Raw genomic sequence first — 20,084 nt, 5'->3', positions numbered from 1 at the left:
GACTAAAAATATTGATGTAATGGCATGGGTCTGATTGTGATTTATTAAAACCACTGCCGATCCCAGGCCAGCTGCCAGCACTGCAGCCCACTGATCATATGGCATTAGAAAAGCCATCAATATTGAAACAAAATAAATGACATTAATGGGAAAGTATTAGGCCTTCAGAGCCATGGCTACAAGCAATTATATGGATTCCAAAGGAGGAGGAAAAACAAAAATACCACAAACCAAATATTAAAAAATATTAAATTTACATGAGAAAAGACTAATGTAATATTTTGCAGCAAAATAAAACATATGCCAGAAAACATTAATTTAGGCCCCTTACTAAAATATTTCATTAGAATTACAATCATTGCATACATTTATTTTTTACGTGTTTATGATGACTAAATGCATTCTGCCTTTCCCATAAAGAGATTTTGTTTTGTCTCTAATGCCATTTTAGTTTCTAGAATTATGTTAAGCGTGCTGCAAAGTGCATTATGTGATATTTCCATTTTGCTGTAGATCATTATTATAAAATGGAAATTATCGTGTCCATGTTTTGTGCACTTTGTAATTTACAAGATGATTACATAAACCTTGTTTGAGGATTATCAGAAAATAGTTATTCTTCAAGCATGGAAATATTTTATCAATTACACTTTTCCCTCATCAACTATACCAATATTAACACAACAAGCAAACCACACCTAAAGAGCAAGTAGGATTCTCTGCTTCTTAGTTAAAAGACAGTAATGATAGTTTTAAATCCAGAGACACAAAGAGATGGGCAAAACCACCAGGTACATACTCACCAAAATTACAGACACACAAAATGCTTAAAGAAATCTGGTTTTAGACAACCGTAATAAAGCTTTCTGTTGAAATTGTATAGAATTGAGTAATTAAAAATTCCTAGAAATGTTGAAATAGACTGTTGTTTTTACACTCATGATTTTTTTTCTGACACAGCCTAATTTACTTAGCAAAAGAAAAATAGCATTAAGCACTTCTTTTGACTTTTCATTTTTAACCTTATAACCCAGAGCCCAAAATCAGTACTTCTGGCAAATGGGCATTCTATGCCATAATATCACAACCCTTAATTTTAACACTTCCCATTAATTTTACTCATAAGATTTTCTTTATGTTACTATACATTATAGAAATTACTAGTGCTTGGAATAGTTTTTTTTTTTTTCTTTCCAGAAAACAAGCAGTAATTGAACAATCAAGAAAGGTTACTGGGAAAAACAGTTTCCTGTCTATCCATGTAATTCTCTTATGTTTATTATTCCATTGCATTCAAATAACGGGATCTAAATATACTAGCATATTCAACGTGGCTATGTTCTAGCTTAAATATGTTTCAGTTACTCTTAGGCCTTAATTAAGGATGTAATACAGGGACTTGAACTTGTATTTTAGATTTGCAAGTAAAACTCTAGCTGTGACTCGTGCTAAAGAAGCTAGACAGGTATCATTGTAATGAAGGTATATACTGAGAATTCCAAAAGAATTAATTTGGCGGTACTGTTTTCACCTTAAAATTGCTAATCCAAAACTCACAACTTCCCTCGAACTTAAAAATAAGTTTGTTTGAAGTTTGCCAGAAAAGAAAATAAGGTACTAAATCGTGGTTCAATCTTGGAACCATATCACGCATCATGAAGACAGCTAGTTTTAAGAAAACATTCACTTTCAAAAATTATTTTTCAAATAACTGATAGGAGTAGACATTCAGTAGACATTCAAAACAAATTCTGCCACATTGTTATAGCCAAGTTTAAAGTCACAAGAAAACCACCCTGTTTTTTACTGCTCTAACAAAACGCTAGCTTTCTGACATTTACTTACACAGTGGCATGTGCTTTTTACCTTTTTATATTACCGTGTTTTTAAATTAAAACAAAATAAAACAAAAAAACGGAAAAATCTTGTTTAACTTTAAATTTGACCATAACACACTAATTCAAATCACAGCTGAACACAGCTCAATTCTCAAGAATCCTTTAAAACACCAAACCAATGCTTTACCTTGGTGCAGAGCTTCCCCAGGCTCCGTGCTTGTCTGTCAGAATATTGATAATTTTCTGTATTAGTTGAGTGGCAGTCACCTGGTCCCGGTACTTGGCTGCCATTATCAAATGATGACACATCTTCTCTTCTTCCCTCTTGTCGGCAGAATACTGGGCACACAGTGACTAGGAAGAAAAGAAAGAACTTTCTTACTTTGTATTTTAATTATACCATCCAAAGGAACTTTGAAGAACTTCATAATTAAGTACTTATACAAAACGCTTGAGAAAGAAGAAATAACCCCATTTTACAGGTTTGAGAATCGAGGCAGTGGGCAGCTGCCCACAGTAAATCTGTCCAGAGGATCTTGGTTTGTCATCAGTTCTTTAACCACGTAGCATACACGCTCAGGATTTACCAAATGCCAAGACATTAGTAGCCTGATTACACAATCAAACATATAGGCACAACCACTTTATTTCATAATAAAGTAAAAGAATAGCTTTATAAAACCAGAAGGAAGTTTCAGACTAACAAATGCCAGCCAGCTGACCACTCCGCTGCCATAACTCTTCATTAGATTTGGGTACTCAACCATTTGCTGCTGTTTGTATAAATATATACGTAACTATAAAAACTAAGGAGACCATTTGCTGCTGTTTGTATAAATATATACATAACTATAAAAACTAAGGAGAAAAAAAAAAATCTACATGTCTTCAGACAGACACAAGACAAAACGCATGTGAAGACTGGATCAATCTTTACCAGATGTCTTCTTGAAGCTGAGCACATCTGCAGGCCAGCATGGCAAAGGCTGTCATTCTCCCACCTCTACTACACCTAATTGTACAAACATCTTCTGTTTACTGAGGCACTCAAAAGCAAATTGCTAATTAATAAGAACTGGAAGTCATGCCTACAAACAGAACTTAAACCTACTAAAGATTCTTTGTTACAACGTTTTCTTGCAATTTGGGGTTTTGTTCATCTTCTGAAAATGTGTCTGTTAATGGAGAACTCAAAAAACCTGCCATCATGTTTAGATCAACCCTTCATCAAAGCACTGTACACGAAGACCTACATGAACAAATTCAAACACGGGTAGAAACAATAAAGGCTTTTCCCCACTTCAGCACTCCCTGCTTCTAATTTCAGTTTTTATCTGGCGATTGCACAGATCACGTATGTCAGACAAAGCTTTTCAGCCTTTGCCAATGATTGGATTATTCTGTGATCTAGTTAGTAGAATGGACACAAATGTCTGCCTAACAACAACAAAAAAAATGGCTTTTTCTTTGTGAAGCACAGCTGATGCAGACACTAGTACAATTATTGCCCAGAGCTCAGATAACAGCACAGTGTTATAATGCTTTTTATGTTTAAAACAGTAGCAATGCTTTTTCTATATAGATCTACCTATACATAAAAGCATCAAAAAAGCAGGCAGGCTATGAATGTTATTGATATTACTCAAATATATATGTGTCATATGAAGTGACAGAAAGAAAGGAAGAATGCGGAAAAAAACACAAGTAAAATAAAATTTGGAGTTGTGTAGATTTTCACAGACATTAGAAAACAAAACCGTACTAACAGATGAATAAATGTTAAAGAGCTAGTTTAACAATTTCAATAGATTTACAAATTTCCTCCTCATTTCCCCACACCTTAGGTCAGTGCTCACCTGATGAGCAGACATCCAGAACGAGTGAAGACTGAGCGGCTGACTTTCCAAGTCAATGAGATCTCAAAAATTGCCTTTTGTACTCCTACACGAAGCACCCTGCCACCCCTCTTCACAAAAACGTAAGATGCCCAAATCATAACCAACACTAAACAAGATTGTTCTAGCCCTTTTTCAATACAGTTGTCTTTTCCAATACATTAATCTACTTTACACCCGCAATGATCCCGAGTTCTTTTCAGCACTTAGTAAAATGTTTCTTAAGCTGTTATTTTTAAGTTGCCTGAAAGGGCAGAATTCGAAAAACAAGTGTATAAGGTAAGCTAAGTAGGAAAATGTTTTAAAGTGCTCTTTAATGGATCCTCCTTTACAATTTGAACAGCAACTTTTCATATCTGACATAAAATCTATAGATATAAATCACATTAGAGGGTTATTCTTTCCCTATTATCAATCTCTGTCTCTTTATGGAACATTAAAGTCACATTTGACCTTAAAACATGATAAAATGGAAATCAAACTAGAATGTTTTGTAAAAGATATAATGAACTTGTACCTCTTTAAAAAAAAAAAGTCTCTTTATGATGTAATTTTGAACGCATCCTTCATTAAATACCAACAGAGATTTTCAAAGTGTAGCTGTGACATTCAAATGAAGGAAAAAATGGTATTTAGTTGCCCTGACATCTTCCATGAAAACAGAATCAGCCTGTTACAAAACAGGAACGTATAGGACTCCACTTTTCAGCCAAATCAGCATTTCATATGAATAGAAATTTGCAATTACCCGCCAAAACTGAGAGACTCTCACAAGCAGCAATGCCATAACATAGTAACATCACTCCAGGAAGCACTTCTAACCACAGCATGCTCTTTACAACATATATTTTACAAACAAGAACAGAAAGAAGCCACAGTTCTGCCAAATATCTGGCGTGCACCTGTATAGTTACTAACATTAAGAAAGTTTTGCAAGAATAATCTTCTCTTTGATCGTACAGGTGACTCGTCAATTGGTCAGTGGTACCTACCTATGATATATGCTAAATATTCAGCAAAAAAGCTATTTCTCCCCCTCCTCCTCTCAAATAGTATTTACTACAGGAGTGAAAGAAGACTGGGGTTGGTCTCTTTCTGTTTCTTTTGGTGGAGCCAAAGTACCCAGTCACCAATTTTCATTGTCCAGATGCCTTCAGGTTCATCTGATCCACCACTTTCAGAGATGCAATGCCAGGATACAGAGTGGTACATGTTAATACTTCCCACTAAATCCCAATCGTTCCATTTATGTAAAATAAAAATTCATCTTGATTTCTCTTTATTTCTTTTTTATTGTTTAATCTCTTGCACTACCCGCCCTGTCATGCTTGAATATGGTTTTACAATTAGATATACAGCTGCCTGCAAACAGGTTTGTCAAACCTTCTTCCACTAGTGCTTTGGCCTTCGTGATTTTTGTTATCTTTTTGGGCAAGTGCGTAATATAAGTCCAATCATGAAAGTAGTGCAGTCACACTCATGATGAAACAAAGAGTGCTGAAAGGAGAAAAACGTATTTTCATACACGCACTCCACAGGTTATCTGCGAAAAGTCTTAAATTGAGTGGCTGGTAAAAGTTTTACAAAGGAGAAGTGTTTTACAAGGGGAAGCAGAATCCTTTGACACAGCACAGAGCAAAGCCCCTTGTTCTCTAGCCCTTCACCCAGGATTGAACACAAACCTTCTCTTTGCCATTAGCACAGAGCTGAACAGGGTTTTTTTTCCCCTCTCTCCCATTCCCTGCTTGGACAAGACTGCAGGCTATTTTAACATGTAGCTAATCTGAAGATTTATTTTTAAAGAACAGTAATTCCAATGGAGCACAAGGTCATCCAAAAGGCAAGTTATAGATATGAAAGTACAATGCATTCTGTAAGCAGGAAATATTCCAGAAATACTATTGCAAATTACTGACAAGGTGAACTAGTCTGTTCTGCCTGTCTGTATTTCAGTGAAAAGGAGGACTGACCTAGTGTTTTCAGAACTACTTTTGCTTTGATCTTTATAAGAAAGTCAAATAAAAGATTTCCTTTGCACAGTACCATCTGCACGCCCAAAATTCTAATGTAATGCTTTCTACAAACTACAAAGCAGTTTAATAGCGTAGGATTTTTAAAAGCAATATTGCGCTTTTTGACTTTTATTCTTCAACTCGGACATCACTGAACAATTTTACAGACGTCACTTTCTGTGTCTAATTTGGCTAAAAGCTACTTGCTTTGTGAACAACCTGTCTCAGAGGGTGTTATTTAAGAGGAAAAGCCATCCGTAAGATAACGCGTAGTCTTGCCACTAATGCAAATTCCCTACAAATAAGGATATTTTAGTAAATGAAGGAGCTCCTCAATCCTCTGCTTTCACAGGTCTTTGCACTTGACCCTCTGACCTGAAGTTTAAAGTCTGGACTGAAAATGCTACCCAGGGAAATCTTACAAAGACTCCTGAATAAGACTTAGAAAAATGAAAGCTTAAAACCTCAACAGCGAACAAAAGTCAACCAATGACAACGTCTGACAGCCACCGTCAATTCTGAAGTGATGCCTCTGTCATCCAACGACTCCAAGTATTGATTTCTCTCAGCATGAAAAAAGCTTAAGCCAATGAAATAGATATAGCATCATCCCCCCGATAATAGCCATCAAGGTTAACACCAGCAGAACACTTATCAAAGTATCTCTTCTATTTCTTCTTGTTTTAATGGACTGAACACAATGCAACGGCTTCTCAGCTCTGCAACCTATAGTTTTCCAACCCTCATTTATCCACTTCTCCAGCCTTTTATCTGATTTGAAGATTAAAAAGAATCTGCATCTAAATCAAACGTTTGTAATACAAATGTGGAGGGGAAAACAAAACAAAACAAATAAAAAGGTGGTTTTGTAGCCAGACATTCCTGGGGAAAAATCCCATGCATTTAAAATCACAAAAGGGGGAAAAAAACCCCACAGTTGACTTAGATCACACCAACACAGCCTGGTAAAACTATGGTCATGACCAGAAAAAAACACCCTACCACAGTCAATTTGGGTTAGTGATTAGAGAGAAATGCAAGGATCTCAAGAGACATCTGGTTTTAATCTGTGCTGAGTCAACAGCTTTATTCTTTACCTTTAAGTCTCCCAGCATTAAGCTTTAGTAAACCCAACCAAACGCCAGGCAACTGCACTTCTACTTGCAGTAGATTGCAGAAAGATTGCATCTTTCAAATGAACACAATTTATAGTGGAGTAGGCAAATGAGACAAACTAACAAGAGCTCAACTGCATATGAAAAACAACTGACAATAAATAAATAGTAAAGAGCAGAGACAAATAGCATCAGATTTATTCTGCAGTATCCATTAGCACCATAGACTGTTTTTATTTTTACCTTTTTCTTTGATGCTTATCCGATTGATATTATTTGTGTTACAGTAGCACCCTTGGATCACAAAGACAAAGCTTTACACAAAGGAACAAGAGCTCTTGCTCCTTGCTAGAAACTGGGATTTGCTCTATGTGCCCTACATCATTCCAATATTCTAAGTCTCTGAGCACCACTGCTAACCACTGGCACAAACAATATGCAGAGACAGAGGTTCTTTTTGAACACAAGGAGGCAGTTCTTACTGTACCTATGCCCAAATGCTTTGCATTCAAAGCATGCACTAGGACAGACACTTTCCTCCCTCTCTCTCTTGCAAATCCAGTTTGTGTCTGCAGTCCCTTTATACTGTTCTTGTTCTAAAACAAGCTAAGATCCCCAAAACACTACACCTGGGCGTTATATTTGAGATCCTCTGGCTCCACCTCTTCCAAGTAGAAGGCATTTTTCAAGCTAGAAATAACCAAAGTACAATTGCCCTATGCTCTAGGAACAGTAAATCTCAGCATTTCTGCATAGGTGGCTCCGTGCCCTCAGATTAGATATTAAACAAAGAAGGAGCCAGTGCTAATCTCTTAAACCATTTCCCAACCACACCGCATCACCCTGGTGACGTTCAACTGCTTCAGCACCACCACAGAGATTAGTACTGTATTTGCTAAAGAACTTCCAGTTCAATGCAACAAACCAATTGGATCTGGGAACAACTTCCAGAACTGACAAATTCATTAAGGAACATCCACTCCATCCAGCAAATGAGACATACACTGAGATAATCTAAGGATTATGCTTAGTGAAGGCCAAATTCGGGTTACACTGCTCTGATTTTTCATAACCGTTGGATACTTGGTTCTGCAATCTTTTCATACTGTCATTTCTACACAACTTAAGTTTTTAAAAGGGGAAAAAATACCTTTTAAATGAGGCGAAAACATGTATATAAATCCCAAAGTGGGCCAAACGCAAAGAATTCTACTGTTTCAACCAAAGCAAAGCTGTATTTGACTGTTACTTCGTCTGTAGCCACTAAAGGTGTGTGAGCAACTTGTTACTGCCACAAGAGAAATAATATTTAGTTCCAGTCTCCAATGGTGCAGCGAACACTGGCCCAGAGAACTCTCCCAGTTCTACTTTCAATGCTCCCTAGTTTTTCCTTTCTGTTCTTCTCTTACCTGCAGGTTCTTTTGAATTATCCACCCAAACTTCACCTTTTGTTCTGGGTGTTATTACCTTAATCTAACAATAGAATGGGGACACTTCTTCCCCTCTGCATAGTATGAACACTAATTTTCATAAGGGGTGTAAAAGGTACATTTCTGACAGTGAGGAAACAACAATACCTCAAAACATGGAAAAAATGAAATTCTCAATGAAAAGAGTAATATTTTTTAAATGTTTTAATTTGGAAACATTTTGGCAACTTTCTTTTCCAAAAGAAGAAAAAGATAATCTAAAGTAATTCAACGTCTGACAGAACAAAGAATAGAAAAATTTAGCCAGATGATTCAGATAAACAGAAAAACTGAAAGATAATTTGGAACCTTATTACAAAATACCTTGTTCCACTTTAATCTATAAGTGACTTCAGCCTCTGGCTATCACAAAGTGAAAGGCATTTGCACAAGTTAAAATTCTTTAATTTCTATAGCTGCCAAAGACACAGCTATAAATAATTAGGTATTTTGGTATTTAACACATGACTTAAGTTAATTGTCTCAACACCTACCTTACAGGAACGTGTACTCCTACATAGGACTAATTTTTATTATATAAGAAGTCACATTCATATTATATGTAGAATACAACACAAAAATAATCAACATATCTCTGTTGATTTTGTTATTTATTGTTTTATATTCCTGCTGCATCACACTCACTAAATTTCCTTATAAATTTGCCAAACACATGCAAAGCTAATTAATTTCCAGCCAAAATCTCTACATAAACAGTTTCCAAGATTATGTAAAGTTCCAGATCTCCAAAAGGCAGAAAGATTAATCCCTTGAGATATCCCTCCAGCCTGGGCTCTGTGTTTCTATTTCCATTTTCTACATAGTTTCTCTCAAGCACTTTTCAGTTTTCCCTGTTTAGTGTCTTAGTTTGAGAACACAACTCTGATTTTAATCCAGGAGATTCAGGATGTACTAAAACATACCAACTCATGAACAAAGAACAGAAAAAAAATCACATTCATTTGAGATAACAAGACATTCAGGCATAATGCCTTCCTATCTTGCTAGGACTGGTTGTGTAACAACATGCCAACAACAAGCACAGGATGTTGGATACCAAGTTGGTCTCAGATCTGACTGGGCTCCTTACAATGTCACTTACGTACTAAAACATACCAACTCATGAACAAAGAGTTGTGTGAATGTGAATGTGAAATGTGAAAAAAATCACATTCATTTGAGATAACAAGAAGAAAAAACAAACAACAAACCCACAGAAAACCTCAAAAACAGCCCAACAAAAAAAAAAAGGGAATACTCCATAAACATAATTCCTTTACCTAAGCATATAAGTTCCATTTCATGAGTTTTTTGTTTATTTCCCATTTCAGTATTAAATACCAGCACTTGTGAAATGTCCTATTTCAAAGCTATGACGATGATGATGATTTTTATTTTGGCCTTCCTATCTTGCTAGGACTGGTTGTGTAACAACATGCCAACAACAAGCACAGGATGTTGGATACCAAGTTGGTCTCAGATCTGACTGGGCTCCTTACAATGTCACTTACGATGCTTAACAAAGGAAAGAAAAAAAGAATTTGTAGTTTTGCCTTTCTATAACTTTGTTCTGTACCTTGATAAAAGAATCAAAGGCATCTGTTGAGGGTATTCTACTCTGTATTGTAGTCTAGTACTCACTAGACGTTGAGAACAAATTAAGAACAAAGGGAAAAATACCATCAGCCCACAATAAAATCAATGTATGCACACAAGGATGCATAATGGTAATTAAGGCAGATGGAGAAACAAATCTCCTATCATTCTGCACCAGCAACAGAAGGAGCTTTAAAAGTGTTCTGTGCCAGATTTGGCAAACTTTTTTGTAAAACCTTAACTATGAAACATTCAGAGGTGAACATGAACTCACGATCCAAAAGGTAACCCACCTGCCCTTCACCTTCATCTGTACCTGCAGAAACATTTTAAGTCATTATTAAGGAAAAGCATTAAGAGCTTCTTTTTTTTTGTTAGAGGAATTTCAAATTATTATCAAAGATTCTGTGGGGAAAAAAAAAAAAAAAAAAGGATTACATGGGATTTTATTAAAAATCTATTCAAAAATAGCACACTCAGTGCTGCTGATTCACAAGTTTCTTGTAACACTCCAAACCCGCTCTTCACCTTATGCCAAAACTAAGATTCTTTTGATTGAGATTATGATGAAGTGGCAAATTAAAACAAAAAATAATTACAGAGGCAAATGGGAAGGATTCTTAAAATATGGTCTTATATAGCAGTTATTCTTTAAAATCATTCCTAGCCATTTACTTTGGAAACATGTTAAGCAGTCACAATCCCAGTTTTAGTTTAACCTCTGCCTTAACTTAAAGCCTCCTGTCAGAATTCCTATAGCATCAAACTACGAAAAGCAAATTATTTTAACTCCTTTTTCTCCCCTCTCTACGGTTTGTATTTCATTCCAACCAGCCTATGAGTTTTTTTCCTTTGTAATTGATTCTTGTGCACTCATGTAACACAAGTTTGGAACTTCGGAACATAGGTATGAACAGGTTTGGGTTTTAATTAAAATGTTTTTATTCAAGGACAGCTCTGCCACCCTTGAAAGGCTGATATTTGTCACTAGAAAATGCTGGGGGAGGAGAATTTAATTTCTTTTTAAAATTGTGTGATTTTATTATCCATGAAAAGACAAAAAAAATGTGAGAAGACAACAGCCTCTGCTTTAACCTACAGCAGTCTAATTAAAAAACACTCAATTACATAACTCTAGATCTTTATACTGAGCGATATGGAACGGGGACTAAAAATACTCCGTAAGAATTGCTTAAAAATTTGTATTTTTTCCTTGCCCACTTGATTTAAATGAAAAGACTGCCACAGATGCTGCCTGCAGAGGAATGAAGTACCATGGAGCACCAAGCGGTTTCTACTGGCATCTTCCTATGTGTTGTCAACATCTTAAAAAAAAAAAAAAACAACAAACCCACAGAAACCCTCAAAAACAGCCCAACATAAAAAAAAGAGAATACTCCATAAACATAATTCCTTTACATAAGCGCAACATATAAGTTCAATTTAATGAGTTTTCTGTTTATTTCCCATTTCAATATTAAATACCAGCACTTGTGATATGTCCTATTTCAAAGCTCTGATGTTCTTGTCGATTTTTATTTTTGGTTTTGTTTCAGTTCAGCACGCAAGGGTTTTCTGTCTGGTTAGCTTTTTTTTTTTTTTTTAAATGGGACACCTGCATTTTCATACTACTCCTCAATCTCAATTACATAACTCTAGATCTTTATACTGAGCGATATGGAACGGGGACTAAAAATACTCCGTAAGAATTGCTTAAAAATTTGTATTTTTTCCTTGCCCACTTGATTTAAATGAAAAGACTGCCACAGATGCTGCCTGCAGAGGAATGAAGTACCATGGAGCACCAAGCGGTTTCTACTGGCATCTTCCTATGTGTTGTCAACATCTTAAAAAAAAAAACAAACAACAAACCCACAGAAAACCTCAAAAACAGCCCAACAAAAAAAAAAAGGGAATACTCCATAAACATAATTCCTTTACCTAAGCATATAAGTTCCATTTCATGAGTTTTTTGTTTATTTCCCATTTCAGTATTAAATACCAGCACTTGTGAAATGTCCTATTTCAAAGCTATGACGATGATGATGATTTTTATTTTGGGTTTTGTTTCAGTTCAGCACGCAAGGGTTTTCTGTCTGGTTAGCTTTTTTTTTTTAAATGGGACACCTGCGTTTTCATACTACTCCTCAATAATAGTTATTAACATTTATTACAAAAAAACTCAACTTGTGGAAATTGGTGTAACAGCCCAAAGCAGATTACATAGTACAACTGCACAAATCCTGCTTAACTAGATTTCACTAATTGATTTTAATTCAGTGTAAAATAATAAACTCATTGCGTGGAGGATAAAAAAGCTACACAAATTGGGGGGATTTTTAAAACAAGAATCAGAGATTGGATGTGAATTACAGTTCACTTGTTAACGTTATAAGTATTGAAGTGCAGTGATTAATCAAAATCACCAGCTTCCACCGAGCATGCATAAAACCGAAAGAAACTACTGAAATGATATAAAACATTATATAAAACACATGTAAGTGACAGCTATTGGATGTACCAAAGAGCCATGTAACAACATCTCTCAGGCACTTTAACAGCTTCAGTTCCACTCTAGCCAATAATCCACCTCTGTCTACTTCTAATATTCCAAATTTCTGAGTAGCCTCGAACAGCTGCCATTCAAAACTAACCTGAGAGACATTCCTCCCTCCAACTGCCTTGCAAAACGGTGTTGGTCCAATGCCTAGATGGGTGATGCTGGCTTCAAGGCTACTAACTGCTGCTTAAAAATCAGAGATTTGGGGTTTCTAACAGGCGGTGCAGGAAAAAATAAGCAAAAATATTTCAGAAGTCAGAAATTTTTTACAAAAAAAACCCCACAGTATCTTGGCACTTGAGCACAAAGAAAAAGCATAACCATGACCAAAGCACTTGCACTTCTCATCGTTATAGTAGCTATCATCACATTCCAAGTCCTAATTCCAAGACATATGTAAATCTTTAAAGATGGCCAGAAATCTTTGAAGATGCATTTTCTAAAAAGTGAACTCCTAACAGGGACCTAGAAACGTGAGCAGGAAAAAGGTGGAATGGAGAAGAGGAGTGGTGAGGACAGGATTAGGAAACGTATCTTCTTCCTCGTGTGAAACAGAGCAGCGAGGACAATTTGGTTTTCTGAATGGTAAGGAGTTTTAAGGATTGAGTCTGCCACTTCCAGTAGGGCTTCAGATTAACAGTGAAATCCAAAGGTCTTTAAGTCACTTGGCACCTTCCCCAGCACAACAATAATCTCAAGAGCAACTTAACTTCCTGATAGATCTTCCTTTTCGTGATCTAAGACCACCTCAAAGGGACTGACTCGGTTTTCTTCTAATTAGGTTGAACAGAAAAATGAGCAGCTGCACTAATTCCATAAACATTGTAGAGAAGAATCAGATGAAATGGGAAGAGAGAGAGTCAAAAAAAATCTGTTCTAGTGCAGTAGGGCTTCAGATTAACAGTGAAATCCAAAGGTCTTTAAGTCACTTGGCACCTTCCCCAGCACAACAATAATCTCAAGAGCAACTTAACTTCCTGATAGATCTTCCTTTTCGTGATCTAAGACCACCTCAAAGGGACTGACTCGGTTTTCTTCTAATTAGGTTGAACAGAAAAATGAGCAGCTGCACTAATTCCATAAATATTGTAGAGAAGAATCAGATGAAGTGGGAAGAGAGTGAGTCAAAAAAATCTGTTCTAGCGATTCCCATTTAAAAGCTAATACAGAAAAGTTAAGATAAGCTGGGCTGCAAGGCATTGAGATAGAAATGGCAATGCAAAAGGACCTTTCAGTTCCTGTTGAGAATTCTGATTAGTTGAGCCTTGTTCCCTTTCCTGGAAAACTGTATGGGTCTCCTCAGAAATAAAAGGCTACCTTTATGAAAGACTAGGAATGTCACCCTTGGTGGGTGTGGCTTTACAGTTTTCCACCATTTCCCTCCCTGGATCCTAAAAAGCCCTATCTACTACAAAAAGCCCTATCTACTACAAAATAACGATCATTTTAGCAATTTCATTTAAAAATCCTTATTTAAACAATTACTGTCTTCTTTCAACCATCACTCAGGGAGGTATTTATTCCAGGACAGTCACTGTATTGTATTCAGAACAGAGCATTCTCAATGAAAGGCTTTCAGTAGAATGAGAAATGCCAATTCGGGATAAACTATTACAACTAGATGCAAGATTTTGCACTACTTCTTCCTCAATAACATTCCAATAAATGAAAGAGAAAAATACTCTGTGACTAAGAAGTATCGGGAACATTGAAAACCTTAACTGTAATTACCTTCAGGCTCTACTGATGAACTTTTCTAAACATCTCAGTATCTTAATGCGTATGTTTTACTATGGTTGACGTCCCACATTGCCCCAAAATTGATTTGCATAAGCCACCTTCATGAATATCAAAAAAGGCTGCATGAATCAAACTTTGTCGTGCCTAAATGAGGAGATTGCAAACTAGAAGCTGAGACTGTGCACACTACGATTCGAGTGCAAACAAGGGCATGACTGGGGTATCTATAACTTACACAACCAAGAAACCATAGGTCACGACAATTAACTACTCAAACTATGGACTAGATCTTCAATCCAGACTTTTATAGGTCAGTTATGCTATGTCTTTTAGGCATACCCAAACCCCTTTTGGGGTTGCAAATAAATGTAACATTAAGATATTTGTTCTCCCTTTCTCCTATAGAAATATCAGTGTGCAAGTGCTTGGATAAATCCTCCAGATAAAATGTGGATTTTACTTTCCAAAGCTGGTAAGGGTCAGAGTTTTAAAAATGAAATCTTTTGGAGGATTATACACATAACTACATTCAGGAGTTTAATGGATCAATAAAAGAAAACATCTTGCAAGTACACAAGCTTGTACACGGTTATGTTTTCGTACATCCTGCTGCAGAATGAGCTGGCTTCAGAGAGTCACTTTGAATTTTCATTTCAACCACCAGCTATTGTTAAAAAAACCTGACATTTTTACAAGTAATGCAAACAATAACATCCTAGCACCTGTATGCACCAGTCCAGCCTAGCAACTTCAGAGCTGCAGGGGTTTCACATGAAATCCAGCTCCAGTCAAGCGGGACGGGCTTTAGCCCAACAGCCTGAGCTCAGGTCAGTCATCAAGCGGGACGGGCTTTAGCCCAACAGCCTGAACTCAGCTCAGTCATAAGGAGTATTTGCAACTCAGGTGCTTTTGCTAGGAAAAGCCAAAGGAGAAAGCAATTAAACATGCAGAAACAGAACTAGATTAGAGGGAAATATTTTACAGTTTTATGACCTCCTTCTTCAATTCCTGTTATAAACCGATTCCCATTTAAAAGCTAATACAGAAAAGTTAAGATAAGCTGGGCTGCAAGGCATTGAGATAGAAATGGCAATGCAAAAGGACCTTTCAGTTCCTGTTAAGAATTCTGATTAGTTGAGCCTTGTTCCCTTTCCTGGAAAACTGTATAGGTCTCCTCAGAAATAAAAGGCTACCTTTATAAAAGACTAGGAATGTCACCCTTGGCTGGGTGTGGCTTTACAGTTTTCTACCATTTCCCTCCCTGGATCCCAGACAGACTTTAAGCCCTATCTACCACAAAATAACGATCATTTTAGCAATTTATTTTTAAAATTCTTATTTAAACAATTACTGTCTTTTTTCAACCGTCGCTCAGGGAGGTATTTATTCCAGGACAGTCACTGTATTGTATTCAGAACAGAGCATTCTCAATGAAAGGCTTTCAGTAGAATGAGAAATGCCAATTCGGGATAAACTATTACAACTAGATGCAAGATTTTGCACTACTTCTTCCTCAATAACATTCCAATAAATGAAAGAGAAAAATACTCTGTGACTAAGAAGTATCGGGAACATTGAAAACCTTAACTGTAATTACCTTCAGGCTCTACTGATGAACTTTTCTAAACATCTCAGTATCTTAATGCGTATGTTTTACTATGGTTGACGTCCCACATTGCCCCAAAATTGATTTGCATAAGCCACCTTCATGAATATCAAAAAAGGCTGCATGAATCAAACTTTGTCGTGCCTAAATGAGGAGATTGCAAACTAGAAGCTGAGACTGTGCACACTACGATTCGAGTGCAAACAAGGGCATGACTGGGGTATCTATAACTTACACAACCAAGAAACCATAGGTCAAGACAATTAACTACTCAAACTATGGACTAGATCTTCAATCCAGACTTTTATAGGTCAGTTATGCTATGTCTTTTAGGCATACCCAAACCCCTTTTGGGGTTGCAAATAAATGTAACATTAAGATATTTGTTCTCCCTTTCTCCTATAGAAATATCAGTGTGCAAGTGCTTGGATAAATCCTCCAGATAAAATGTGGATTTTACTTTCCAAAGCTGGTAAGGGTCAGAGTTTTAAAAATGAAATCTTTTGGAGGATTATACACATAACTACATTCAGGAGTTTAATGGATCAATAAAAGAAAACATCTTGCAAGTACACAAGCTTGTACATGGTTATGTTTTCGTACATCCTGCTGCAGAATGAGCTGGCTTCAGAGAATCACTTTGAATTTTCATTTCAACCACCAGCTATTGTTAAAAAAACCTGACATTTTTACAAGTAATGCAAACAATAACATCCTAGCACCTGTATGCACCAGTCCAGCCTAGCAACTTCAGAGCTGCAGGGGTTTCACATGAAATCCAGCTCCAGTCAAGCGGGACGGGCTTTAGCCCAACAGCCTGAACTCAGCTCAGTCATAAGGAGTATTTGCAACTCAGGTGCTTTTGCTAGGAAAAGCCAAAGGAGAAAGCAATTAAACATGCAGAAACAGAACTAGATTAGAGGGAAATATTTTACAGTTTTATGACCTCCTTCTTCAATTCCTGTTATAAACAAGCTTTTCACATAAAACCAATACTTTCGAAAACGAAACTGTATTTCAGAGAATATTCAAGAGCAATGCCAGAAGACTGTCAAATACATCTGGGCTACAAATGACAACATGTTGGATCAAAAATTAACACCTATTTAGCAAACAGATGCATATTTCATCCTTAATGAAGGCCTGAAAAGAAGAGTTCACTTTATTCTGGATGCAGGTATCAAAGCAGATCTCACAAAGCAACATAGGCGCATCATCTAAGGATCTTTTTCACATTAAGAATCCTATTAGAAGGAAAACACTAAAAGGTAATTGAATTTCCCTCAGTTATCTTCATCTCTGTCAGCTCCTGCTACAATAACTTACTCTCCAGAGCAGAGATAACTCAATTCTGTCCAGCAAGCATATGTTATGAATCTCCAAAGCAAACTTGTCTAAATCATTCTGGTCTTCTATCAAGGTTGGCTGTGGATATGAACTCTGACAGAAAGCAAACAAATTTATTTTTATCTTTTCAATAATTCACTTCCCTTTGCCTTGATGGAAGAATCTAAAGACATAAATGTTTCCACTAATTCTGGAATTACAAAGACTGGTTGAAAATATTTTATCTGGAAGTTAATGCTATTATAAACTGTTTGATCCAAAATTCTGTTTTAGCAGAAAGAAAAAAAATGAAAAAAGAATGTTATAGCAGTTTCAGGTTCCTGTGGGTATACAAAAACAAACATTCATGCTGAATTTGCCTTTTTTTTCAGAATGGTTTTGACATTTATATTTTTACCTTCAATGGAAATGTTAACTGCACAAATAATAACAACAGAAGTAAACTCTAACTTTTTATTTCATCAAAGCTCTTAAAAATATCAGTAAACACAAATTCTTCACTCATGAGCTGACTACTTTGATTTAAAAAGTCACATTTGAAGAAGGTATAATGACTTATCTGGACCAACATCACAAAAGAAAAGCAAAACATAGAGCAGACAAAGGAAGGGTAAATGACAAGAATCAGAAAAGCTACTTCTGGAAGGAGAGGAGAGAAAATATTAGATAAGGTTCTGCTCAAAGTAACACTAACTGTACAGTTCCTGTCAGTTTGTGATCGTTTCAGGCTGCTCAATGCATATGTAAAAAAAAATCTGAAGAATGAGTGAATAATGAAGCGACAAAGTTCATTGCTGATACAAAACTATTCAGAGTTGTATAATCATGAAGGAGCTGTGAGGAACTGGAGAGGGAGCTCGGAAGACCAAGTCATCATGGCAATAAAACAGCACAGGAACTTCAGTGTAGATAAAAGAAATGTAGGAAAGAATCTTAGATACAAAATTTTAGAAAGAATTTTAGATATGAAATTATGGACTCTGAGTTGACCTTTAGCTTCACTCCTTTTTGTCATAATGAGATGGCCATATCATTGATGGAAAGTTCCATGAAAAAATCATTTGGTACAGGATAATCAACAAGCACGCAAGAATCGAATAAAGATTTAGGAACCACTGAGAAGAGAACAACACAGAAAACATTGTGCACTCATAAATTCCTGCTGTGTCCACATCTGGAATGCTGGGTGCAGTTTTGGGTCTCCCATCAGAAAATCTGACAGAACTGAGAAGTTCGGGGAAACTCTTAATAAAAGTCTATGTGGTTTCAAAGTTTCACTGGGCAAGTGGGGCAATAATCGCTGAAGGGGAACTAAGTGATTCCTGTCAAGGAATCAGAAGTCCCTGAACTTCAAATTGCAGAAAGGTAGAAGTGTATTCTGGGCCAGTATACTACATTTACCCTTTAAATAAACTCTTCCTGAAGTATCCACTGTTTGAGATCAGTCCATTATCACGCCTATTATCCTATCAATGTGATTGGTCTTGCTCATCCGTGTTCCAGTAGGAATCAATCTTCAAAGAACAGACACAGAGCAGAACTACTAGGATGATCTAGAGTGCACAGACACCACCTTGGAAGAAAAAATCCTAGAAGACTAAAACTCATTTAGCCTAACAAAATGAAGTCATGGGGTAAATAAGAGATTAAGAAAAGTAAAATAAGAAAAACTAAACAAAAAAGACCAGTGAAGTCAAAAGATAACCATCACATAATAACAAAGAATGCTGAATACAAGCAAAAATAAATTATAAAAAGTTTACAACTGAGTAGATTATTGAAGTGGAACCTACCAGTTGAAATATTGAGAAAAAACACCTTTGGGTACCCAGACCCTGAAGATCTTTTGTGACCTTGTCAGCTCTAGTTTCATTTTAATATGTCTTTCTCATTTAGATCAAACCAATTCACAATAAAGCACATAAGGAGAGATGTGTACTGTCACCAGTGTTTTTAATTCAAAACTAAACAACTTCTAACACTGTTGTTAAAAAGGTACAGAAATAATGCAAATTATCTTTGGACAGATGTTTTGGAATAAAATCTCCAATCAAGCCCAATAGGATACTTGCTTTGTTAATGCTAGAAATTTACACTCTACATACACTGTATTATTTTAGTCAAGAGGAAAAATCCTGCCTGGCACAAGCTACCATAAAGGTTGGTACATGAATAATAAACAAGGTAAACACTATTGATTTATTTTTCATGAACAGGTGAGAACAACAACATTTCTGATGGGAACATCTAATTTGCAGCAAGAAATTCCTTAGCTAGCTAGCTTAGTTTTCATAATATGAGCATAAAAAGATGCAGCAAAACATGGAAAATGTTTTTATAGACAACACAAAACTGTATAAAAAGATATAATATTAGGGGTTCAAAGAAAAAGTATGCCATCCATCAAAAGGCTTTTTAAAAGACTAAAAAAAGCTGAAAAGGTTAAACTGCAGAGAAAGAAGGCTGTAAGAAAATGGCATTCTTCTTCATGAAGTCTGTTCAAAGAAGGAAAATAGACAAATGTCAACTATGGCATGTTACTTTTAAAACCAGAATGAAGCAGGCCAAAAGAGTTGGAGGAACACTCGCATAAAGGCATAAAAGACAGCAATAAATTATTTTTCATATACCTCAGGAGCAGTAAGCCCGTTAAGGTATCTCTGTAGCCCTAAAAGAAGATCAAAAGATAAAAAGAGCTCTTAGAACACAAGACCACCACAGAGAAGCCCTGGCAGACAAGTTATAGAAGAAAATTGCCAAGTGACCAACTGCTAGGACCAGCTGGTATTCACTTGGGTGATCCAGAAGGATCAGCTACAGTGTTCTTGTTGAAACTGCCTCAAGTGCTGGAAGAATGAAACATGCCAAATGGACTCTGGAGGACAGCAGGGAATTACATGGCAGCA

At 36.3% G+C, this 20,084-nt stretch overlaps 1 protein-coding gene across 1 annotated transcript in view; it reads right to left on the bottom strand.

Moving 5' to 3' along the window:
• The window catches only part of LRBA (LPS-responsive vesicle trafficking, beach and anchor containing), a 464,550-nt gene that overhangs the window by 271,218 nt on the left and 173,248 nt on the right, over nucleotides 1-20,084 (bottom strand). The window contains exon 36 of the mRNA XM_014950036.1: nucleotides 2,026-2,192. Coding sequence (XP_014805522.1) covers nucleotides 2,026-2,192 — 167 coding nt within the window. The remainder of the gene's footprint in view (nucleotides 1-2,025; nucleotides 2,193-20,084) is intronic.

This window comes from Calidris pugnax, unplaced genomic scaffold (assembly GCF_001431845.1).
Source record: "Calidris pugnax isolate Ruff unplaced genomic scaffold, ASM143184v1 scaffold42, whole genome shotgun sequence".
Classification (NCBI taxonomy): Eukaryota; Metazoa; Chordata; class Aves; order Charadriiformes; family Scolopacidae; genus Calidris; species Calidris pugnax.
Note: the sequence above shows the minus strand (reverse complement) of the source record. Positions and strands in the feature narration are given on the sequence as shown.